Below are 26,873 nucleotides of genomic sequence, written 5' to 3' on the forward strand. Positions count from 1 at the left end.
TCAATCAGCTATTTGATTAAAAATAGAGTACGGAATGAGTTCACAGATAGCAAATTACAAATAAAGCTTTTCACATGAAGAATACCAAAACAGAGAATACTACATAGAGTAAGTTGCACGCATGTTATAGAGACCACCAAAACTAGGCCCTCTAACAGAGAGGAAAAAAAAACTGTATAATTACTTGTTCGAATACACAAACAAAACACTATACAGATTTACGCGAGGTAACTGCAGTCAGTTCTCAGTTGCAAGTTTGCCACAAGTAGTGTAAAGAATGATATAAATGTAAAAGACCAAGCAAATAAGCTGCTACTGAATCATATCTCTAGTCAATTAACTAAGCTCTGGAATGGTAAAGTGGACTGCAAGTACCGTAATGCCTTTATTACGGTCATTGGAGCTCTGATTTAATTCCACTTATTGCGAAATTCTCCAACTTGTTTATTTTGTCATTGGCAACCTACAGAATAGACAGTAACAATAAGAGCATATGGACATAATAATAATAATAATAATATGGTAAAAAGAAGCACCAATGGATAATTTGTTTTCCTGAATATACCTTTAACAGAGTCCTCCATTTCTCTTCTTCTGCATCCCTCCTCTCTCGTTCTTCTAAGAATATGGTCACAATAGTTTCTTGTTCTTTGTCAGCATCCTTCAGCCTCTTTTGCAATAATTCAATCTAATCAATTATAGATTTACGAAATTATAACGTTAGATACAACGGAATCTAACTTTTCAAAATTCAGCACCACCTAAGGAGTTTTAATAGCAAAGTTCAAGTCTAATTGCAAATCAATGAAAGCTGAAAGGGAATACACAAAAAACAACATGGTAAAAAATGCGGAGTTAACATCTCTTGCATCACTTTGATTTACACGAATAGATTGAAGGTGAGGCACTCGATCGAAAACTAACCCAAGTAGTTGGATAAGACTATTGATAATGATGATGATGATGATTAAATCCATAAAAAGAGCAATGTCTCTAATCATGCAAGTAAATAGTCAGCCAAAACTTTATATAATATTATATCTACTTTATATGCAAAGCCATAGAAGAAATTAATACCATTTGAGATGACAAAGCAAACCGGTGGGGTTATACCGTAAACTTCTTCCCAACATTAACACTGAAGAGCAGCACAATGCCAAAGTGCTCATGATGAGAGTTAAAAGAGATGAGGTGTTGAGAATGAAAACAATCTCAAATATAAGAATATTGCCAAAAGTCCTTATCAAGACATGGATATAGATACGTTAGATTACTAGCCTAAGTAATGCATCATGTGTTCAATCTCACGCCATTAGTTGGGAGTTTGACTTTGTAGTATTAAGGTAAACAACACAGTCAAAGAATTGTGGTGGTACTGCCGCCGGTAGTTACCGGCGGATAATGAGCAGGACAACTAAGAAATGCCGGCGGAATGTGCGCCGGTATCTCTACGGCGGATATTCCGCCGGATAATGCGCTGTTAAAGCACCGGCGAAACATCCACCGGTAAATGTGCTGGTATTACCGTCGTAAAATCGTCCGCCGGAAAGTCCAACAGTAATGGCACATTTTCCTGTAGTGGAAGCTTTCCATTCAAGGTATGTTGATCTTAACTATTTGAAAAAATTACACTTCTGACTAGTGGGCCTTCTGACCACATAATAATGAACTCATGATAATTTAAAGCTTATAACCCATCATCAATATTATAATGAGTACTTAATGCATTAGGAATAGCTAGTCATAGTCAAGGGATTAATATGAGAGTAAAATCAAACGTAAATGAGATGTAACTTCAAAACTTGCAACATTAAAAAAAAAAAAAGCATAAAAACATGGCTGATGGGTTCAGGTCCTAGACTACTTTAAGAAGCATAAGGATCAAGAGGCATTTCTAACTTACTTTCTCAGTTAGTTCTTTGTTCTTTTGCATTGCAATCTTCAAATCATGCAACAACTTGCCTTCTACTGTAACTATTCTGCAATTACAAAAAGCATAAATATTATCGTTCTATTCTTGAGAAGAACTTTAATGTGTTTGTAACTAACTCACCTTTCCTTCAAGGTCTTATTATGATTGGCCAACAGTTTGGTGTGCATACCAAAATCCAGAGCTTTTAGTCCATTTACATAGCTTTCAGCGCCCATTTTCTGATAGGAAAAAAAAATCTAAGATGAACATCTTGCATAAATGCAATAAGTGGACGAGATTTACAACAGAAAACATGCACAATGTAATAGTAATTCAAAGAGGATGATAGAAAATAAAAATATAGCTGGAGTTTCAAAGAGGATGATGAAAAATACTACCTACAAATTATTTTAGGGTGAACAATCTCTTTTAGGTGTTCAACAAATATGTGACGCACAGTCTAAATAATTGACTTAAAATGTGTAACTAAACAAATTGATTATGACAGTTGAAGTGCTTCACCATCTTAACCTCTACAAAGCAAAAGAACAAAGGAATAAAACAATTTTTGCATAACAATACAACAACATCAAGCTTTTATCCCACTATATGGGGTCAGCTACATGAATCTTTTTTCTCTATTGTGTCTTATTAAGAGTGAAATTCCCATTTAAATCTAATAAAGAAAGGTCATTTCTAACCAAATCTTTTTAGGTCTCTCCCTACCTTTCTTAAGGTAAGCCAAATCCAATACATCTACTCTCCTAACCGGGTCATCGTTTTATGTGGCCAAATTATTTTAGATGACTCTCTCTAATCTTATCTTCCACTAGAGCTACTCCAACCCTTTCACAATTTTGGCATAACCATGATGATGCAGGACTACGATGCTTTTAAATGGATACGATAAAAATTTGCACGATTTCTTGATAAAAACAGTTATGTTTAAGACTATTAGCAATTTAAACATTAAAATAAAACGTAAGAGGGGTAGCTATGCATAGGCCTTACATGCCAAACACTTGGATTATCAAAACAAGTTAGAAGTTCAACAACATGTGAAGTAAATAGCTTTCAACAAAATCCCTAATCTAACAATAAGATAGCAACATAAAAAGCACGCTCAATCCTACGTTTACTAAGCTTAGCAAAGGTAGGTGAACAAGGCCTTCATGAATAAAGTAAAACCACAAGAGAGAGTTAAACTAAGAAAATATAAGAGTAGGAAGATTGGAAGACCTTTGTCATGGTTTGGACGTAATCCACCATTGAACGGCACTAAGTTGCTCCTCTATAGCTTCGATGAGAGTATCTAGAATGCGCTCCACATATTCCTCGACGGTGTTGTCGATATTTGGATTGACGTCGAAGAAAGTGGAGTGAAGGATGTGAACGAAACCTTGCTCGTCGTCGGCAATGCCATAATTAAGATCGGGATCGGCCATGCATTAATCTAGTTGCGTTAAAGTGTTGAAGGAGGTGGCCCTTTGCTGCCCTTGCCATTTTCCCTTGAAAGAAGGAGGTTCCTCTCAAGAATCAAAGTAGGAGAAGGTGGTTGGCCAAGGGGAGATACTTGGGGAATTTAGGTTCAGATTTTGGGAGATTTAAGTGGAGGAAAATTTAGTTCAAACAACTTCCTTCTCGATCCCTTGATTGAAATAATCAAGGAAAGGGAAGGGAGAGAGGGGCCAGCGGCAAGGGTGAGAGGGAGGGGCTTTAATTTAATTCCAAAAGGAGAGTTTCCCCTTTGGAAAGAAATTAAATAAGAGGGGCTAGGGGAATTTCGGCCAAGGATGAGGGGAGGGAGTTTGAATTGTTTCCAAGAGAGGAGGTGGGCTTTTAGGAAACAATTACTAATTCAAACCACAAGGGGGGCCGGCTGCTATAGAGGGAGGAAGGAGTTTAATGTGGCCTTCAATGCTTACTTAAATTATTAAATTAAGTTTGGAAAGAAATATCTCATCCTCTCTTAATTTAAAATTTAAATAAGAATTGATTTAAAATGTTTTCCTAAAATAGGATTTATAAATTAGGTAACTATTTCAAATTCAAATTGATTTGAATTTGATCATTAATAGAGTTACCAAAATTATGAAATCTAATTTACGAAAGATTTAGAGGCAAGTGGAGGTGGAGGGAGCCAAGGGGAGGTCGGTGGTGGTGGTTGGCCGTGGATGGGGTGGCGGGTTGAGTCTAGGCGGCGGGTGGTGGTGGGGGGTTAAGTGGTCGGCTGTTAAGGGTTTGGGGAAGGCCCTGGCCGGCGGCTAGGGGATGGAAAAAGGAAGACAAAGAGATAATGAAGAAGAACCACGAACTCGACCGTCTTCAAGGTTGGTGGGTGATCCGATTTCCCCTAGGGGTTTCTCTCTCAAGCACTCTCAGATCCCTAGGAGAGGGAAATCGGATCACCCACCAACCTTGGAGACGGCCGAGTTCGTGGTTCTTCTTCATTATCTCTTTGTCTTCCTTTTTCCATCCCCTAGCCGCCGGCCAGGGCCTTCCCCAAACCCTTAACAGCCGACCACTTAACCCCCCACCACCACCCGCCGCCTAGACTCAACCCGCCACCCCATCCACGGCCAACCACCACCACCGACCTCCCCTTGGCTCCCTCCACCTCCACTTGCCTCTAAATCTTTCGTAAATTAGATTTCATAATTTTGGTAACTCTATTAATGATCAAATTCAAATCAATTTGAATTTGAAATAGTTACCTAATTTATAAATCCTATTTTAGGAAAACATTTTAAATCAATTCTTATTTAAATTTTAAATTAAGAGAGGATGAGATATTTCTTTCCAAACTTAATTTAATAATTTAAGTAAGCATTGAAGGCACCATTAAACTCCTTCCTCCCTCTATAGCCGTCAGCCCCCCTTGTGGTTTGAATTAGGAATTGTTTCCTAAAATCCAACCTCCTCTCTTGGAAACAATTCAAACTCCCTATCCTCATCCTTGACTGAAATTCCCCTAACCCCTCTTATTTAATTTCTTTCCAAAGGGGAACCTCTCCTTTTGGAATTAAATTAAAGCCCCTCCCTCTCACCCTTGCTGCCGGCCCCTCTCTCCCTTCCTCTTCCTTGATTATTTCAATCAAGGGATCTAGAAGGAAGTTGTTTGAACTAAATTTTCTTCCATTTAAATCTCCAAAAATCTGAACCTAAATTCCCCAAGTGTCTCTCCCCTTGGCCGGCCACCTTCTCTTCCCTTCTCCTACTTTGATTCTTGAGAGGAATCTCCTTCTTTCAAGGGAAAATGGCAAGGACAACAAAGGACCACGTCCTTCACACTTCAACGCAACTAGATTGATGCATGGCCGATCCCAATCTTGATTATGGCATTGCCTACGACGAGTAAGGTTTCGTTCACATCCTTCACTCCACTTTCTTCGACGCAATCCGAATATCGACAATAACATCGAGTAATACATGGAGCGCATTCTAGATAGTCTCACCGAAGCCATAGAGGAGCAACTTGGTGCCGTTCAATGGTGGATTACGTTCAAACCGTGACAAAGGTCTTTCAATCTTTCTACTCTTGTGCTTTCTTAGTTTAACTCTCTCTTGTGGTTTGACTTGATTCATGAAGGCCTTGTTCACCTATCTCTGCTAAGCTTAGTAAACGTAGGATTGAGCGTGCTTTCTATGTTGCTATCTTATTGTTAGATTAGGGATTTTGTTGAAAGCTATTTACTTTGCATGTTGTTGAACTTCTAACTTGTTTTGATAATCCAAGTATTTGGCATGTGACTTGGCCTAAGTGTAGCTACCCCTCTTACATTTTATTTTGTCGTTTAAATTACTAATAGTCTTAATCATAACTATTTTTATCAAGAAATCGTGTAAATTCTTATCGCATCCATTTAAAAGCATCGTAGTCCTGCATCACGTGATGTCTCTAAATGTTACTTGAAATTTTGATTTTCATAGAGCCATAAATTTTGTTAAGCTAATATCAACCTTGCCAAACACCGCATTCCAAATATATATATATATATATATATATATATATATATATATTATTTACCTATTTACATGTACTAGTACCATATCATGCAAAAAATTTTATACTCATGTTTTTAGTCTAACCATGTACAATACCAAAGACGACAGAAAAAATTACTTCAGAAAATAAATGTAAATGATTACCATTGAGGAAGATCTCAAACAGGACATATTTTTCAAATCACTTTCAACAGAAACAGGACTTTGTCGAAGTCCATCATTGAGCACGGAAGATGATAATAGAGATGAACAAGCAATATCTTCAGATCCATCTGAACTTTTCTTATTAGGGTTGCATTCTGTGTTGGATTGCCCAGATCCATTGCAATTACTGGAAGAAATGGAGAAGTGGTATCTTGGCTGTTGAAGCAATATGCACTCTCCAGACTTCTCATAACCATTATTGTGAGGCTTTTTTGTTGAGTTCACAACTTCAAAATTTGAATGCAAAGAAAGCTTTGCAGAATTTTGATGCCTAGTTGAATCGTTTGATTGGACAACCATACTAGGTTTAGCCATCATAGGAGGAACGCATGGTTGTTTAGGAGTTTCAGGTGAACTCTCTGTTCAAAAGCATTACAAAAAATTTATTATTAATGTTAAAGCAACCTATGCAAATATATAATTTAAAAGTTACATCAAAACATTTAAATTAACCAGCAGAAAACCACAGTGTGTAAAAAAAATAAAATTATTGTCATGGACTTGGCACATTATAAAATTTAGCACATTTTTTAACAGTACCTATACTATTATCTTCGGAATTTTTTATAGATTTCTTCTGACGTCTCGGAGCATATCCTATATTCTGGCAGTTTGATGACCTAAAAGCAATAATTCATGTAAAAAAAAAAACTCAAGTTTAATGAATATGTTACATTAAAACCAAGCAAATGAAAATCTAAAAAACAAACCAGTAATTTTTCTGGATACGAAGCAAGCGTGCTTCAAGTCTATTTAGCACAGCTGTGCGTTCAAATCCTTGTTTGTCATGTGCAGGTTCAATAAAATTTGCCTCCAATACCCCTGAAGTGGCAATAAAATCTTAGATCTTAATGACTAGTCAATGTAGGAATCAATGAGATCATTAAAGTACCTATAACTCCACGACCATCACTTCCAGCAGCATTCCAAATCCTCCAGAATGGCTGATATAAGAGTATATTTATCAGGTGAAAACTACTTAGGAAAACTTGCTTTTCTCCAAACACAAAAGAAGAATATTATAATTATAATAAAAATTTCTGTAAATAGAACAAGATGCACTATTTAACCCTAAAAAAGGCTTGTGAAGGATAAAAGAAACATGGAGAAACAACAACATCGATAATTTATTATTTAAATATCCTTGAAGTTGATAGTTCTTAATAATATGATATTATATAGAAAATGTCACTTGACTAAATAGAGTCCAAAATAACAAGAGTTCTTTCAATACTCTGATTTACATAATTTCTATAAAATAATAACTTACACAAACATGCATTTCCTCACCTTTATTAGTCGGTTTTTGTGATAAACATTAAAACCTTGAACATCAATATGATTTATTGCATCCTTAACAAAACCAATGGTCACTGCAGCAAAAATCTGCACAAAACTTACACTCAATTTTTATTTTAAAACTCAAAAGTACATCTAAATAAATTCAACCATATTAGTTGCACAAAATATTTACATTTGGATCCTTAGACACCCCATCAGGACCTGGCTGTGGCCTGTAAATCTTCTCTTCTTTCATCATCATATCATTTGCGATATTATGATGTTCAATTTCTTTCCCTCGAAGAACTATTCTGAAACCTTGAGGAAGTCTAAGATAAAGAATCGACGCATAACTCTGTAAAAAAAAAAAAAAAAGACAAGGGTAATAACCTGTAAGTCAGCATATACGAAAAATGCAAAGTTTTTCAAAATCCATGAGAAGGCTTATGACATGGTCTACAGAGAGAAACTATAAAGATGACGAGAATAAGATGAAAATAACTTGATCACTAGCACAATTGAAAAGAATGATGATACTAATAAGTAGAAAAAAAAAACTCAATCTGCGTAACATTTAGCATCTCAAGTAGTATTGATTTAAAAGAGCTAAATGACATAATGAACTTGTTAGTGACTTATCCATAAAATAGTGAAAATTAATGGTGAATATACCCTCATTGAATGATGATATGTAAGAAAATGTCTTGAATTTGGAAAATTTTTGGACATTTCAATCTTCTTCTCATCTCTATTGGCACCTCTGACCTGGATGTCCTGCCATTTTGAAAATCAATATGCAAATATTATTAGTAATTACTTATTTTCTTAGATTTAAATGAGCTAAAGAAGTACAAGTAAACGAAGAAACAACTAATTCTATTCAAAATCAGTTACAACAAATATTTTTAGTATAAAAATATAAATCCCATGTTTACTCAAATGTACAGCCCAAGACAAAAAGATGTCTAAATTAATAAAGAAAGCATCAAAGAAAAATGGGAACTTCTATCACTCACTTGAGCATCAGTAACAAAATCAAGTTCAAGCTGTCCTTCATCATCCTCCCATAGATTGTATATAATTATTCTTGTGCCTTGATCAAACATAAAGTTGAACTACAAAGATGCAGACAACAACAACCAAGTTAAAAGTGCAAGTGAGCTCAACTTTTTTACTTCTTAATGTTAAATTTTGTAAAGAAAGTGCTTAGTCATTAAGGAAACCATAAAGGTATAATGATCCATAATTATCCGGGTTCTAGAGACACCAAAAACATTGGATTGCCAAGAGTGAAAAGTAACAAAAAATGAAGATAGCATTTTTCTGAAGCAAACAGGACATAATAGACAACATAATTTCAACAGTGTGGAATAGTAACCCTTCATCGTGGGGAATAGCAACTTCATTCTGATGGGCTATGGGGTAAGACTAGAGTGTGATGGTGCACAAAGAATGTAACATGCAGAAAATTTTACAAGATCGTTAATGCAATTAAAAACGGAAAAAATACTAGCAAATTTGATAATTTCATGGAACCTAGACAAGGTGTTCATTACGTTATCAATCACAAAGGCCAAAATACTTCCTAAATCCAGTCAATGATAGCTCTTTGTTTTCCTTATGGGGTTGTTTGTTGAAATACAAAGTGGTATAAAGTATTCCAAATGCATGCGTTTTGAAAATTTTGATATTTGGTTAGAATACAAAGTAGAACAAAGTAAAATAAATGTAGTGTAAACCATTTTAGGGGTTGTTTAGCTGGAATACTTTAGGGTGTAAAGTATTCCAAACACGGTGACTGTTTTATTTTTGAATTAAACCAAACTCGCGTAGTTTTGAGCGAGAACAGTTGACATTATAACAATCTCGCTTTGACCGCCACCACCCATTGGCCAACACCAGCCGCCACCCACCACCGGTCGCCACCACCACCGCCGGCCACCGCCATAGCCGGTCGTTGCCACTGCCAATCCGCCATTTGGTACCACCACCGCTGACGGCCATCATCATCACCAGCCACTGCCCCGAGCCATCACCGCCCCCAGCCATCACCGTCACCAGCCACCGCCCCCAGCCATCTCCACTGCCTCTAACCACCACCACCTCCCCCGGCCACCACCACCGCAGGTCACCGTCGTCCACCATCAACCGTCACCGGCCTCCCAAGCCACCACCATTTTTGGACTTTACACTACATTCATTATTTCAAACCAAACAAAAAAATCATTCAACTATATTTATTTTACATTTATTCAAACAACTCTAAAGTATTCCTTTTACACTACATTCCTTTTTTAGCTAACCAAACAACCCCCCCTAACTAAAAAGCAAAATTATCATGTTGCTAAGGGTTCTGTAGGGTTTTAAATAGATAAACTAAATTTACATCTTTCAAAAAAGAAGGTGATAAGAAACAATAGGGAAAAAAAAGAAATTAATCACTAAAATCATATTTTCATAGGTTTAATCTAGCAGATTTTTAGGTCTTTATAGATAAAAACACAAGAAAAACACTCTTGATTGCTAGTAGATGAAAAATAGCAAGATACAAATGATCCACTATTCGAAGAGGATCAATCTCTCCAAAACTCTCTAGATGCCACTAGAGCCCGAGAACACTAAAGAGCACTCAGAAATTAGCACACCAAAAAGATGCCCTAACACTAATACAAACTCCTAATTAAAGAAAACATAAAATTAACCAAAAAGGACTAAATATCCACCCTTCTCTCTTCCCTAAGTCATGGACCCCACCCCCAAGGGGGCGGAAATTTCAGCTTGCGGCCCTGTGGTGAGCCGCCCCAAGGGCTAGGCAGGCTGGACCGATTCCTCCTTGACCAGTCTGGGCGTATCAATACCCCGTTCCCAAAGAACCACCTTGTCATTAAGGTGGAAAGACAGGAATTGATGTTGCACCCTCTTGTAAAGCTCACATGTAGCATCATAATCTGGAAGATTCCCCCACTTGATCAACACCTCCTTTACCCCTCCTCACTAGTGCTCCCCTTGTTGCTCAAGGGCTACCAATACCACTTTCAAATCTTTAGTCAATGTTGTTGGAAACTCTGAACTCGATGTGTGATCCCCAACAACTCTCCTCAACTGCAATACATGAAACACTAGATGTATGATGGCGGTGGGGGACAACCTCAAATGATATGTCATTGCTCCAATTTTCTCTAATATCTCATAAGGGCCAAAATATATTGGATCTAGCTTCTTGTTCCTCATGTTAGCGATTGTCCTCTATCTGTAAGGTCAAAGCTTCAGGAACATCCTATCCCCTACTTCAAACTGAATATCTTTCTTGTGCCCATTCGCATGTTTCTTCATAATCTGTTGAGTCCTTAATAGATGTCTCTCTAATTCTTCCAACACACTATCCCTCTCCTCCAAGTACTCCTCAAAATGCACCAGGTGAGGTGAATCCCATTCATACAACACTTTGAATGGGATCATCTGAGAAGCATAATGATATGAAATATTGTACCAGTACTCTGCCCATGCTAACCACTTGGCCCACAGCCAGGGTGTCTCTGACACAAAACATTGTAGGTATATGTTAGACAAGTCCATTGGACCGGTCCAGCCGGTCCATATGGGATCGGCCCAGCGCAACAAAGGCAGAACTTCTCCGCCTCCTGTGCATGCTGCGGATGCCACGAGATCCATGTGAGCTATTTTCGAAGGTTTTTTGAGGGAATTGGAAGGGAAATTTGAATGTAGGGACTATTTAGGAATTTCCTTTTGATTTGCATGCATTAAATAGTTTGTTTTTTAGGGTTAGGGCATCTTGAATTTGGTTGAAATTTGAAATCCTTTTGGTTTCTTTGGGCTCTAATGGCGTCTAGAGATTTGGGAGAGATAGATCCTCCTCTCGAATAAAGGACCACTTATATATTGTTTGTTTTTCTTCTGTTAGTTGTTTTCTTCTTCATAAAGTGGCTATTTTCTCTATTTTGTTCAATGAATTCGTAGAGATCTCTCGCTATTTTCTAAAAATTGATAGGATCTACTAGATGCAACTTCTCTTCTTCCTCCATCTCTAACGTACTCCCACCTCCCTCTCCATCTTCCTCATCATCACAGACGGTGAAACTTGAAGAGTTCGGATACTGGATCAGTCCAATGGACCGATCTAACAATACTCCCCTTCGCTCTCTTCTCCAGTAATTCTGTTTCTGCGAGCTTCTTGAAGTTATCTCAAGGTCTTCCTTCGGCAATCTTCTCCTTTGAAGTCTCCCTAAGAGTACTCGATGTTGGCTCCTTGGGTGTTAAAAAGGTGATGGTTATCCTATACGAGCCTCCTGAACTGCTGCCTCCTGCTCCTTTTTCCAGGTGCCTCTGATCCTCCACCAACTAAGCTAGCTCCATAAACTCTCCCAAGTCCTGAGGTCTCATCACTCTGACTGCTGCGCGGATCTTTAGTTTCAGTCCCTTCATAAAGTTCCCCTCCAATACAGACTTTAGAAGCTGATCTAATCGACTTGTGAGGTAATCAAATTGCTCACGGTACTCCATCATTGTCCCCTCCTGCATCAAAGCGAAGAACTGCTAGTAGAAGTCCCCTCCCCTACTAGTTTAGAAACATTCCAAGAGGCGGTCCTTAAACTCCCTCTAGGTCTTTATTGGTTGCCTTGTATCCCTCCACTGGTACCATGCTAAAGCTTTCCCTTCCAAGCACATCCCGGCTGCCATCAATCTCTCCCCATTCATCAACCTATTGACAGTAAAGTATCTTTCCACCTTGTAGATCCACCCATGAGCACCCTCTCCCTCAAAAATAGGCATCTTCAGCTTCCTCGCTCTCAGATCACCTCTGTTCCCTCTATTCCCTTCATAATTTCTTCTTCCCCAAGGGGGTGATTCCCCCCAAGTGTCCTGATCATCCCTTCTACGTTCATACCCATGCCCTTCATCAAAATCCCACCTTCTCCTTTCAAATTCAACATCCCTTGTATCATAACAAACCCCTCCCCTTTCAGATGCAGTCCCCCTTTGGACATAATCACCCCTTTCCCTTTCAAATTCGGCACCTCTTCGATAAAAATCAAGCCCACGCCTTTCCAATTCAACCCCTCTTTTTTCAAATTCAACATCCCTCCACTCATGCCCAACCCCCTCACATCTCTCCACATACCCTCTTTGGGATTCCTCCCTAAGAATAGGTCCTAGCTAGGAAAGGCAGTTTTTTTGTTCCCTCCAAAATCTTCACCTCTTGATCTTCCCCACTTTCGTGGCTTTCAGCGCCTTCCCTCATCTCTGATGACGATATTTTAATTTGGCCCTCGAGCACTTTCTTCAACATCTCCTCAATGATGGAAAATTTCGAATCGAACATATCATAGATAGTTGAAACATCCTTTTTTAAATCCGAAACTTGAGTTTGTAGATATGAAATTTCAGATTTCATTTGTTCAATCTCCACTTCGGGGCGTTCCTCCAACGCATCTATTTTTATAGCCGCCAATGATCCCCATATTTTTGTAGAAATAAAAATTTGAATTTCGACCTTCAAAAACAACAACTTTTTTCTTCGAAATCCCAAGAACAGTCGCTGCAATTCACCAAAATAGTCCACCAAAGGTCCAAAAATTGCTATGATACCAATTTGATATGATACACTTGAAAATTTCAAGCAGTTCCTATCAATTTCTAGAAAACAGCGAGAGATCTCTATGAATTCAATGAAAAAATAGAGAAAACAACCACTTTATGGAGAAGAAAACAACTAACGGAAGAAAAACAAATAATATACAACTGATCCTTTATTTGAGAGGAGGATCTATCTCTCCCAAATCTCTAGACGCCGCCAGAGCCCAAAAAAAACAAACCCAAGATCTCAAATTTCTTCTAAATTCAAGATGAAAACCTAACCCTAACAATAGAGATGAATTAAAGCAAAGAGGACCATTCCAAAATCTCTAACAGTCCTTAATTCAAATTTCCCTCCAAAGAAAAACTTAATTAAGAAGTGGGTCCCATAGCTCCAGTCGTCCCCTCTCTCTTCTCCCTTGTTCCATCAACCCCCTTGGTCCGCCTCCTGTAGCATTGAACTAGTCAAGGATGGACCGATTCAGCTGGCCCTTGGACTGGCCTTACATTACCCCCCTCCCAAAGACTCACCTTGTCCTCAAGGTGTAATGAAGGGAGGAACTGGGGTCTTTTACCCTCTCATATGGTTCCCATGTGACGTCAAAATCAGGAAGCCCCCTCCATGCAATCAACACCTCATTGTTTCCTTGTCATTTCTCACCCAGTTTAGCTCCAGAGGTTCTAAGACCACATTTATCTCCTCAATCAATGTTACTGGCAGTTCTTTATTGGTTGCATGCTCCCCTATAGCCTTCCTTAGCTGTGACACATGAAATATTGGATGTATAGTGGCGAATGAGGGTAACTTCAAGCGGAATGCCACTAGTCCAACCTTATCTAATATCTCGTAGGGGCTAAAATACCTTGGTATAACTTCTCATTTCTTTTGTTGGCCAATGTCTTCTGCCTGTAGGGCTGAAGTTTTAGGAAAACCTTCTCACCTACTTCGAATTGGAGGTCTCCCATGTATTCGTTCGCCTGCCTCTTTATGATATGTTGTGCCCTCATTAGATGTTTCTTCAACTCCTCCAACACCCTATCCCTCTCTTCCAAGTGCTGCTCCACTGAGGATACTGGGGAGCTCCCTTTTTAAAAGTGAACTAAGTGTGGAGGGTATCTTCCATGTAGCACCTTAAAAGGGGCCATCTAAGAAGCTGAGTGGTATGAGGTATTATACCAATACTCATCCCATGCCAACCATTTGGCCCACATCCTTCGTGTTTCAGAAGCAAAACACCTCAAGTCTCCAAACTCCAGTTTACTACCTCTATTTTCCAGTCTGTTTGACGATGGTAGGTGGTGCTTCTCTTAAGGACAGTGTCCTGTAACCTGAATAACTCTCTCCAAAACTGGCTGAGGAACATTTTGTCTCCATCTGATACTATCGACTCTGGAATCCCGTGTAATCTAACCGCCTCCCTATTGAAAGCTGCTACCATTGTTACTGCGGTGAAGGAGTGTCGTAAGGAAATGAAATGTGCATACTAACTTAGCCTATCAACCACCACCATAATAACAATGAACCCCTCTAATTGTGGTAGGCCATCTATAAAATCTATGGGCACTTCCTCCCATGCTCTGTTTAAAAGTGATAAGGGTTGTAGTAACCAACCTGGAGCCATAGTCATATAGTTGTTTCTCTGGCACACTTCACATCTCGCCACCATCTCTTGCACATCCTCATGCATTCATTTCCAGTATAATTTAGCAGCAAGTCTCATGTATGTCTTTTCCACTCCGGAATGGCCTCCCATGGCACTCCCATGGAACTCCTGCAATAGTTGGGGAATATAGATAGAGGTTCGTGGCATTACAAACTTCCCATGGTACAATAACCTCTCTCCCTCAAGGGCGCAGCCTGTGTGGCTGCTCCTATCCTTTAGTAGATCCATCCAGATCTTCTTCAACTCTTCATCCTATACACTTTTTTCCTGGATAGCCCCTCAATCCACCATTAGGGCACTGAAGTGGTCATCTCATGGAGCTCTCCCCCAAACCTAGATAAGGCATCAACCACCTTATTCTCCAACCCTGGTCTGTAATGAATCTCAAAATTATATCATAATATTTTAGACACTCACCTCTGACGTTCCTCCGTCACCATCCTCTACTCCAATAGGTATTTCAAGCTCCTTTGATCTATCCTGTAATGAAGTGTTGTCCCGGTATGTATGGTCGCCACTTCTGAATAGCCAACACAATGGCCATCTATTCCCATTCATATACATACTTCAGTTTAGCTCTAGCTGACAACACCTGACTGAAGTACTTAATGATTCTTCATCACCACTACCCCCAACTCATATCCGAACGCATCTGTCTCCATCACAAAAGTCTGACTTAAGTCTGGTAAAGCCAACACGGGTATTGTGGTCATTGTCTTCGTAAGTTTCTCGAAAGCCTAGGTAGCCACTGCTCCCCACAAGAAGATATCCTTCTTTAGCTGCTCTGTCAAAGACAAGGCTATGTTGTTGTACCACTTCACAAACCTCTTGTAGTAACCCATCAATCCTAGGAAACCCCTCAACTCCCTCAAGTTCCTAGGTATATGCCACTTTGTATGGCTTCAATTTTGATTGTATTTGTGGCCACCCTCTCCTGAGATACCACGTGTCCTAAGTACTCCACACTAGTCTGTGCAAAGTTGCATTTCTTCAAGTTAGCCCTGAGTTGATGCTCTTATAGCACTCTAAAGACCCCCTTTAAATGCTCTAGGTGCTTTTCTTCTGTTCTGCTAAACATCAGTATGCCATCAAAGAAAATTAAGACAAACCCCCGGAGGTACGGCTTGAACACCCTATTCATCAATGACTAGAAAGTAGAATGGGCGTTTGTGAGCCCAAATGACATCACGAAGAACTCATAGTGCCCCTCGTGCATCCTGAAAGTTATCTTCTAAATGCCCTCCTCTTTCATCCTGATTTGGTGGTAGCCCGACTTCAAGTCCATTTTAGAGAATGTGACTGCTCCATATAGCTCATCTAATAGTTCATTAATCACAAAAATGATAAATTTATCTAGTACTATCTCCTTATTCAACGACCTGTAATACACACAAAACCTCCATATCTCATCCTTCTTCTTGACCAGCAAGACTGGACTAGAGAAAGGACTCACGATTGGTCTGATGATTCCCGCTTCCAATATCTCCCTAATCAGCTTTTCAATTTCATCCTTCTAAATTTTGGGGTAGCAGTAGGGTCGTACACTGATCGGTGACACCCTCTCCTTTAAAAGGATTGCATTCTCCTGCTCTCCATGACAAAGAGAGGAGCATACAATCCTTTTAAAGGAGGGGGTGTCACCGATCATTATACAGTCCTATCACTATTCCAAAATTTAGAAGGATGAAATTGTAAAGCTAATTAGAGAGATGTTGGAAGCGGGTATCATCAGACTAAGTGTGAGTCCCTTCTCTAGTCCAGTATTACTGGTAAAGAAGAAGGATGGGATCTGTAGGTTGTGTGGATTACATGGAATTGAATAAGGAGACAGTATCGGATGAATTCTCCATTCCCGTGATTGATTTACTATTAGATGAGCTGTATGGAGTAGTAATGTTCTATAAAATGGACTTGAAGTTAGGCTACTACCAAATCAGGATGAGAGATGATATTCAGAAGATGGCTTTCAGGACTCATGAAGGTCACTACAAGTTCTTGGTGATGCCATTTGGCTCACAAATGGCCCTAATACCTTCCAGTCATTGATGAATAGGGTATTCAGGCCATACCTCAGAATATTTGTCTTAGTTTTCTTTCATGACATACTAGTGTATAGCATAACCAGAGAGGAGCACCTGGAGTATTTAAGGGTCGTCTTTGGAGTGTTACAGGAGCATTAGCTCAGGGCCAACTTAAAGAAATACCGATTTACATAAACTAGTATAGAGTATTTGGGACACGTGGTATCTCAGGAGGAGGTGGCCCTAGATACAACCAAAATTGAAGTCATGCAGAAGTGGACTCTACCTAGGAACTTGAGGGAGCCTTAGGGGTTTCTTAGGATTGATGGGTTACTAACAGAGGTTTTTGAAGGGGTGCAACAACATAACCTTGCCTTTAATAGAGAAGTTAAAGAAGGATAGCTTCTTGTGAGGAGAAGCGGCTACCCAGGCTTTCGAGAAACTTAAGAAGGCGATGACCACAGTTCCTGTGTTAGCTTTACCAGACTTCAGTCAGACTTTTGTGGTGGAGATAGATGTATCCAGATTGGGTTAGGGGAAATTTTGATGCAGAATCCCAGACCCATAGCCTACTTCAATCAACTATTGTCAGCTAGAGCTAGATTGAAGTCTGTATATGAACGGGAATTTATGATCATCGTATTGGCTATTCAGAAGTGGCGACCATACCTGTTGGGATGGCACTTCATCATCAAGAGAGATCAAAGGAGATTGAAATACCTATTAGAGTAGAGGATGGTAATAGAGGAACATCAGAGGTGAGTATTTAAACTATTGGGATATGATTTCGAGATATAGTACAGAACAAGGTTGAAGAATAAGGCGGTCGATGCCTTATCCAGAAGTGGGGGAGAGCTCCATGAGATGACCATTTCAATGCCCCTGATGGTGGATTGGGAGGCTATTCAAAAAGAAAGTGTGCAGGATAAAGAGTTGAAGAAGATTCGGGTGGATCTATTGAAGGATAAGAGCAGCCACCCAGGCTACTTCCTTCAAGGGGGAGGTTTGTGAAGCCAGAAACCTCCATCCATATTCCCCAACTATTGTGGGAGTTCCATAAGAGTGTCATGGGAGGCCATTCTTGAGTGGAAAAGACATACATGAGACTTTTTGTTGAATTATACTTGAAAGGAATGCATAAGGATGTGTAGGAGATGGTGGAGAGATATGAAGTGTGCTAGAGAAATAAGTATATGGCTATGTCTCTAGGTGGGTTACTACAACCCTTATCACTTCCAAACAGATTATGGGAGGAAGTGTCCATGGATTTTATAGATGGCCTACCACGATTAGAAGGGTTCGCTATTATTATGGTGGTGGTTGATAGGCTGAGTAAATATGCACATTTCATTTCCTTATAGCACCCCTACATCGCAATGATAGTGGCAGCAGCTTTCTTTAGGGAGGTGGTTAGACTACATGGGATTCCAGAGTCGATAGTATCAGATGGAGACAAAGTATTCCTCAGCCAGTTTTGGAGGGAGTTATTTAGGTTACAGGGCACTGTCCTCAAAAGAAGCATTGTTTATCATCCCCAAACGGACGAACAAACGGAGGTAGTAAATCAAAGTTTGGAGACTTACTTGAGGTGTTTTGCTTCTGAAACACATATGATGTGGGCCAAATGGTTAGCATGGGCTGAGTATTGGTACAATACCTTGTACCACTCAGCTTCTCAGATGACTCCTTTTAAGGTGCTATATGGAAGAGACCCTCCGTACTTAGTAAACTTTGGAAAAGGGAGCATACCAGTATCCTCAGTGGAGCAGCACTTGGAAGAGAGGGCTAGGGTATTGGAAGAGTTGAAGAAACATCTAATGAGGCCACAACAATTCATGAAGAGGCAGGCAGACGCACACAGGAGAGGCATCCAGTTCAAAGTAGGTGAGAAGATTTTCCTAAAACTTCTCCCCTACAGGCAGAAGACATTGGTCAATAAGAGAAATGAGAAGTTATCACCAAGGTATTTTGTCCATTGTGAGATATTAGATAAGGTTGGAGCAGTGGCATGCCGCTTGAAGTTACCCCCATCCGCCACTATACATCCAGTATTCCATATGTCACAGCTAAGTAAGGCTATAGGGGAGCATGCAACCAGTGCAGAACTGTCAACAACATTAACTGAGGAGATGGAGGTGGTCTTAGAACCTCTGGAGCAAATGTCAAGGAAGGAAACAAGGAGGTGTTGATTATATGGAGGGGGCTTCCTGACTTCGATGTCACATGGGAACCATTTTAGAGGGTGAAAGACCAGCTCCCTTCATTTCACCTTGAGGACAAGGTGAGTCTTTGGGAGAAGGGTAATTTTAGGCCAGCCCAGGGGCCGGCTGAACCAGTCCATCCTGGACAGGTTCAATGCTACAAGAGGCGGACTAAGGGGGCGAGCAGAACAAGGGAGAAGAGAGAGGGGGTGGCTAGAGCTTTGGGACCCACTTCTTAATCAAGTTCTGCTTGGGAGGGAAATTTGAATTAAGGGTTGTTTAAGGATTTTGGAATTGTCCTCTTAGTTTTAAATAGTCTCTATTGTTAGGTTTAGGTTTTCATCTTGAATGTGGAAGAAATTTGATATCCAGTGTTTGTCTTTTTGGGCTCTAGGTGTGCTAGAGATTTAGAGAGTTGTTTCTTCATCTCGAATTGAAGAAACTTGTATCTTGTCTTGTTTTCTTGTCTATGGATTGAATTAAAGAAGTTTTCCTTGTGTTTCTCTCCACTATTCTGAAATTCCTGCATTTTTACTGTTTTTCTCTCTGAAATCTGCATATTTCTCGTTGTTTTTTACTGATTATTGCTAGGTTTTCTTGCGAACTCAAGTATTTCCTATCAATATATCTCCAAGCACCTATTGACTACCTATGTCTTCCCATATGTCTACGGATGGTAGGCAGTGCTCCCTTTAGTATTGTCCCCTGTAGTCTAAATAACTCCCTCAAAAAGTGACTAAGAAACACCTTATCCCTATCGGATACTAAAAGCTATGATATCCGATGCAATCTGACTACCTCCCAGATGAAAGATGATTCCACTATTACTTCCATAAAGGGGTGTCTCGTAGGGGAATGAAATGAGCATACTCGCTCAGTCTATCTATTACCACTAAAATCACTATGAACCCTTCTGATCAACGTAATCCATCTATAAATTACAAGAATACCTCCTCCCACACCTGACCTGATAGAACTAAGGGCAGTAGTAATCCTCTTGGAGACATGGCCATATACTTGTTCCTCTAACAAATCACACATCTGGCTACCAACTCCTCTACATTTTTGTGCATCCCCTTCTACTACAACTCTGAGGCGAGTCTCATATATATCTTTTGCACCTATGAATGACCCAAAACAGCACTCCCATGAAACTCCTATAGTAGGTGTGGAATATGAACTGATATCCTAGGCATCACAAATCTCCCCTGGTATATAAGCCTCTCCCCTCTAAAGAATAACCCGAGTGGCTACTCCCCACCTTCAATAAATTTGCCCCAATGATCACTAGCTCCTCATCTTGTGCACTCTCCTCCTTAATGGCCTCCCAATCCAACATCAGCAGTATCGATACTGCCATCATCTAAAACTCCCCATACATCCGGATAAGGCATCTGCTGCCTTGTTCTCTACCCCTGGCCTATACTGGATTTCAAAGTCATATCCCAATAACTTAACAGCCATCTCTCGTTCTCCTCTGTCACCATTCTCGACTCCAACAAGTACTTCATGCTCTACTAGTCTATTCTGACCATGAAAGGTCAAACCAATAAGTAGGGTCGCCACTTCTAGATGGCTAGCACATTGTTCATCATTTCCCTCTCATAGACTAAATTCAGTTTGGCTCTAGCTGTGAACATCTGGTTGAAGTAGGCGATGGGTTGGTGGTTCTGCATGAGTACTGCTCCCAATCCATACCCTGAGGCATCCTTCTCTACTATGAAGACCTGAGTGAAATCTAGTAAGGCCAAGACTGGCACGGTGGTCATGGCCTTCTTAAATCTCCCAAAAGCTATGGTTGCCTCCCCCCACAAGAAATTATCATTCATCAACTATATAGTCAATAGTCATGTGATGCTGCTATAGTCCTTCACAAACCTCTTGTAGTAGCCAATCAACCCTAGAAATTCCCTCAGCTTCCTGAGATTCTATTAGACTGGTCCCTGTTGAATAGATCCAACCTCACGTATACAAGAGGCGGACCAAGCTGGTCTGCCCTCTTGTGAACGCCTTTGAGGATATGGGGCCTACTAAGGATTCAAATTCAAATAGCTTGGAGCCAAAGGAGGGGGTGGCAAGGGCTTATATGTAATTTGGCTTAAATGTTAATTGTATGCTTTAAGGAGGAGTGATTAGGGTTAGGGTTATGTATGATTATTGTGGCTGATCTGGTGTCTTAAGCCATAGCTTCGTCTAGGGATTGGGAGAGATCAATCCTCTCTCGAATTGAGGATTAATGGTACCTTAATTTTCTTTTTTCGTTAGTTGATTCTCGCAATAAAACCACTGTTTTCTTCTATTTTTTTCCAAATTTGTGGAGTTTTCTTGTTGTTTTTGTCTCTAGTGTTAAGATTACTTGAGATCCTCAAGTATTTCGTGACAAATTGGTATCAGAGCAGATTTTGGGACCATATGTGGGCTGCTTTATGGAAATTCAGCGACTATTTTTTAGCCAAAGGAATGGATTTTTGTTGTCTTTTTGGTCAATATCAAGAATTTTTGAACCTACAAAAATATGGGAATTAATGATGACTAAGAAGGAAGATGCATTGAAGGAACGCCTTGAAGGGGAGATGAGCCAAATGAAAGCAATGGTGGAAGATAGAATTTCATCCGTGGAAGACAAAGTTTTCGATCTTCATGATGAAATTGTGAAGAAGATATTAGAAAATCAAATTCAAATGTCAGCATCGGAGACAAAAGGACCGATGTGGAGAACTACGAATTCTTTCGTAGGAGGGACAATGATTTGGAAATCATAGAGAAGAAATATGGAAGGTATGGAGAGAGGCATGGTTATGGGGGGCATGAATCAAAGGGTGCTGGTTGAGAGAAAAAGAAGGGTATTATGGTAGGAAGGGTGCTGATTTTGGAGAAAGGAGGGGAGAAAATGAAGAGGGGTTTGGGTATGCGTGTGGGAGGGAATATCAGGAGACTTGAGGAGAGCCAAACACTTGGGAAAGGGAAAATTATGAAGGAATACGGGGAAATGGAGGAGATATGAAGATGCAGAAGATAAAAATGCCCATTTTTGAAGGGGAGGATGCACACTGGTGGGTTTACAAGGTAGAGAGGTATTTCACTATCAATGGACTGATGGAGGAGAAAAAATTGATGGCAGTGGCTTATGTTTGGAGGGGAAGGCATTGTCTTGGTACCAGTGGAGGGACCAGAGGAGACCCATACGGAGTTGGAGGGAATTCAAGGAATGCTTATTAGAACATTTCCAAATCGGCAAGGGAGGGGACTTCTATGAGCAATTCTTTGCACTAGTGTAGGAAAGATCAGTAACAGACTACCGTGAGAGATTTGAGCACTAGGCCAATTGAGTGGAGACTATTGGAGATTACTTTGGAGAAAACTTCATGAAGGGACTCAAATCCAATATCATGGCTCTAGTGAGGGTCATGAGGCCTCGTGACTTAGGAGAGGCAATGGAGCTGGCATAGCAAGTAGAAGATTAGAAGTACCCTGAGAGGGGAGCCAGGGGCAGCAGTTTAGGTGGCTCTTACAGGACGACTACCATTTTGCTAGCACTCAAGGGTCCTACAACAGGCCATCTTCAAGAGACTCTTAGGGAAAAGCCAGTAGGAGGAGGAAGTGGGGGAAACTTTAAAAGGCTGATGGAGAAGGAGATGCAAGAGAAGAGGGCAAATGGACCATACTTCAAATGTGATGAGAAGTATACTCCAGGGAACATGTGTAGGGATAAAACTCTTTAGGTTCTCACCGTTTGTGATGACGAGGAAGCTGAGGAGGGAAGTGAGAGTGAGGTAGATGGAGAGATGGAGGACAAGCTGCATCTGAACATGGCGGAGGTATCCCTGAACTCAGTGGTAGGATTCACTCCAAATCATAACATGAAGGTGAAGGGGTAAATAGCAGAAAGGGAGGTAGTGGTGTTGAAAGACAGTGGGGCTAATTACAATTTCATCTCTAACTAGGTTGTGAACCAATTGGTAGTGAAATTAGTGAATATAGGATGTTATGGAGTGATGATGATAATGGGAAGGTGGAGATGGGCAAAGGGATTTGGAGAGCGGTAGTACTGACCATACAGGGGGTTCAGGTGAGGGCGGATTTTCTCCCATTGGAGTTAAGGAGCACTGATATCATCTTAGGGATGAAGTGGCTGCAGACCTTGAAAGACACTAAGGTCAGCTGGACGGCATTTACGATATAGATTAGAGGAGGGAGGGCTCTCTAAAGACCTGGTGTCACTTAAAACCATGGTGAGGAGTATACAGGATGTGGAGGAAGGTTATCTGGTAGAACTACACAGGTTGAAGGGGATTAGATTAGAGGAGGGAGTGGAGGTTTCTCTTTCAGTAAAACCATTGATTCAGCAATTCAATGGAGTTTTTCAACCACCTCAGGGATTACCACCACTAATGAAGCAGGAGCATGCTATCATCTTGAAGAAAGGTGTGTAACCTATCAACGTCAGGCCCTACTACTATCCTCAATTTCAGTAGGATGATATTGAGAATTTTATTAGAGAGATGTTGTAGGTAGAAATTATCAGGCCCAATTTTAGTCCTTTTTCTAGCCAAGTGCCACTGGTTAAGAAAAAAGATGAGAGTTGAAGATTCTGTGTGGACTACAGGGCAATAAATAAGGAAATTGTGTCAGACAAGTTTCCTATCACAGTGATAAATATATTATTGGATGAGTTGAGTGGGACAATTATCTTCACCAAAATATATTTGAAGTCAAGGTATCATCAGATCAGAATGAGAAAGAAGGATGTATCAAATACTGCTTTCATCACTCATGAAGGGCATTATGAATTCCTAGTGATGCATTTTGGCACAACTTCCCTTTTTATCATGAATTCTGAAAGCAGTCTTCAGCACATCCTCCCTTTTCATTCTGATATAATGGTACCCTGACTTCAAATTTATCTTAGTGAAAATAACTACCCCACTCAACTTATCCAACAGATCATTTATCATTGGGATTGGAAATTTGTCTAGCAGAGTTATCTTATTCATTACCATGTAATCTACACAGAACCTCCAACTCTCATCCTTTTTCTTAACAAGTAACACTGGGCTAAAAAAAGGACTCACACTGATCTTGGTAATCCCTGCTTCCAGTATCTCTCTAATAACCTTCTCAATTTCATCCTTCTGAATTTGAGGATAGCAATAGGGTCTAACACTGATGGGTGACACATATTCCCTCAAGGTGATAGCGTGCTCCTCCTCCCTTGGTGGTGGAAATCTTAAGGTGGCTAAAAAATCTCACTGAACTATTGAATCAATGGTTACACTAAAAGAGGAATGTTTCCACCCTCCTATATGCTCCTCACTATAGCTTATGTAGCTCCACCAGATAACCTTCCCTTATCTCATGTATGCTCCTAACCATGATTTTAAGTGATACAATGACTTTGGAGAGCCCTACATCTCCCCGAATCACTATCCTTCTCCCTTCCATCACCAGCTCCATCGTTAATGCTCCCCAGTTGACCTTGGTATCCCCCAAGGTCTGTATCCACTTCATCACCAAGATGATATCAGTGATCCTTAACTCCAATTAGAGAAAATACTCCCTCACCTGAATCCCCTATATGGCCAACACTACTCCCCCACATATCCCCTGGCCCGTCTGCACCTTTCATGTACCCATCATCACTCTATAACACCCTGTATCCACCAATGTCACCTCCAATTGATCCATAATTTGGTTGGAGATGAAATTGTGGGTAGCCCAACAATTAATCAACACCACCACCTCCCTGTCGACTATTTCTCCCTTCACCTTCATGGCATGACTTGGAGTGAATACTATTACTGAGTTCAGAGAGACCTCTGCCATATCAAGATGAAACTTGTCCTCCTCTTCCCCTCTCTCACTCTTACCTCCCTCAGTTTCCTCGTCATCACAGAAAGTGAGAACCTGAAGAGTTTGATCCCTGCACCTATGCCCTGGAGTATACTTCTCATCATGTCTGAAGCATTATCTTTTCGCCCTATTATCCTGCATCTCCCTCTCCTTTAGTTTTTTGAAGTTCCCTGCACTTCCCTCTCCTACTGGCTTCTCCCTTGGGGTCTCATGAATGTTATCAATATAGGCTCTTTAGGTGCTAAGAGAGTGATAGTCATCCTATAAGAGCCACCTGAGCTATTGTCGCTAGGTCCCTTCTTTGGTACTTTTGATCCTCCACCAATTGTGCCAGCTCCATAAACTCTCCCAAGTCATGAGGTCTCATGATCCTCACTGCTGCCCGAATCTCTAATTTGAGTCCCTTCATTAAATTCCCATTCAGAACAGCCTCTGATAGTTGATCTCATCGACTCATCAGGTACTCAAATCTCTCACGATAATCTGTCACTGAGCCTTCATGTACTAGTGCTAATAACTACTCATAGAATTCTCCTCCCCTGTCGGTTTGGAAACATTCCAATAAGCAATCCTTGAACTCCCTCCAACTCCGTATTGGCCTCCTCATATCTCTTCATTGGTACTAAGTGAACACCTTCCATTCTAAACATAAGCCAGTTGTCATCAATTTCTCCTCTACATTCAACCCATTGACGGCGAAATACCTCTCTGCCTTATAAATCCATCCATGTGCATCCTCCCCTTCAAAAATGGGCATCTTCAGCTTCCGGACCTTCAAATATCCCCCATTTTCCATGATTCCTCCATAATTTCCCCTTCCCCAAGTGTCCCGATCCCCACCAAGTTTCCTTATCATCCCTTTCACGCTCATACCCATACCCATCTTCACCTTTTTTCCCAAAATCAACACCCCTCCTACCATAATCCCCCTCTTTTCTTTCCCAATTAGCCCCCCTTGGTTCATGCCCCCCATAACTAAGCTTATCTCCATACCTTCCACCCTCTCCTCCATGATCTCCACATCATTTTCACTCCTACGAATTTCAGAATTCATATTTATCCCTACCAAACCTCTTGCCTCTGATGCCATCGTTTGATTTTGATTGTTCAATATCTTCTTCACCATCTCATGAAGATGTTAAACTTTGTTTTCCATGGAAGATATTTGACTTCACAGTTGCTTTCATTTGGCTCATCTCCCACTCAAGTCGTTATTTCAACACATCCACTTTCTTGGCCTCCATCGATACCCAGATTTTTGTTGGACTCAAAAATCTGGATATCGACCCCAAAAACAACAAAAAGCCCCTCTTCAGACAAAAAATCAACCGCCAAATTTCACAAAAACAGACAAAAAATAGTCCCAAAAACTTCTCTGATACCAATTTGATAGGATATAATAGGGGAAAATAGAAATTAATAGCTGAAATCAGAACTTCAGCTGTTTAATCTAACGGATTTTTAGGTTTTTATGGATGAAAACATAAGAAAAATACTCTTGATTGCTAAAAGATCAAAGAAAATAGCGAGATACAAACGATCCTCTTTTCGAGAGGAGGATCAATCTCTCCAAAACTCTCTAGACGCCGCTAGAGCCCGAGAACAACAAGAGCACTAAAAAATTAGCCACCAAAAAGATGTCCTAACCCTAATACATACTCCTAATTAAAGCAAATGTAAAATTAATCCAAAAGGCCTAAACAACCCCTGTCTCTCTTCCCTAAGCCGTGGACCCCACCCCAAGGGGGCAAAAATTTGATCATGCGGCCTTTCAAGCTTCCGCCCGCTATATGTGGTGAGCAAACCCAAGGGGTGGGTCGGCTGGACCTGTCCCTATTAGACCGGTATGGGCGTATCAAAAGGCTATAAGCATTACTTTACAAGATATGGTTATACAAGACTAACTTCAAACAAAGTCGCAAACAAACCAATTAAAATTATGTATAGTGAATTTTTATGTGATCATTCTTCTATTTAAAAGTTTTTATCATAAACAACTAAAATAAATCACTTGAAAATCAACACATTACAATCACTTTTGAAGGTTTAGAAAATAGCTCCATCATCCGTGAAATAATTTTTAGAGGCAATAACGAATGTACAACTATCACCAAAGCCTACTCAGTACTAACTGAAGATG

At 40.3% G+C, this 26,873-nt stretch overlaps 1 protein-coding gene across 1 annotated transcript in view; it reads right to left on the reverse strand.

Annotated features, from left to right (window-relative positions):
- Window positions 1-363: 363 nt before the first annotated feature.
- Window positions 364-26,873, reverse strand: part of LOC110098890 (protein MICRORCHIDIA 4-like) — a 32,426-nt gene continuing 5,916 nt past the window's right edge. Inside the window, exons 9-20 of the mRNA XM_028693268.1 lie at window positions 8,419-8,517; window positions 8,075-8,176; window positions 7,596-7,757; window positions 7,412-7,507; window positions 7,014-7,065; window positions 6,832-6,943; window positions 6,662-6,741; window positions 6,062-6,480; window positions 2,054-2,151; window positions 1,904-1,979; window positions 566-688; window positions 364-463 (exon numbers count right to left, since the gene is read on the reverse strand). Of these exons, the coding sequence (XP_028549101.1) occupies window positions 395-463; window positions 566-688; window positions 1,904-1,979; window positions 2,054-2,151; window positions 6,062-6,480; window positions 6,662-6,741; window positions 6,832-6,943; window positions 7,014-7,065; window positions 7,412-7,507; window positions 7,596-7,757; window positions 8,075-8,176; window positions 8,419-8,517 (1,488 nt within the window). The 3' untranslated portion in view covers window positions 364-394. The remainder of the gene's footprint in view (window positions 464-565; window positions 689-1,903; window positions 1,980-2,053; window positions 2,152-6,061; window positions 6,481-6,661; window positions 6,742-6,831; window positions 6,944-7,013; window positions 7,066-7,411; window positions 7,508-7,595; window positions 7,758-8,074; window positions 8,177-8,418; window positions 8,518-26,873) is intronic.

The sequence above is a fragment of the Dendrobium catenatum genome, unplaced genomic scaffold, assembly GCF_001605985.2.
Source record: "Dendrobium catenatum unplaced genomic scaffold, ASM160598v2 fragScaff_scaffold_249, whole genome shotgun sequence".
In the NCBI taxonomy this organism is placed as follows: domain Eukaryota; kingdom Viridiplantae; phylum Streptophyta; class Magnoliopsida; order Asparagales; family Orchidaceae; genus Dendrobium; species Dendrobium catenatum.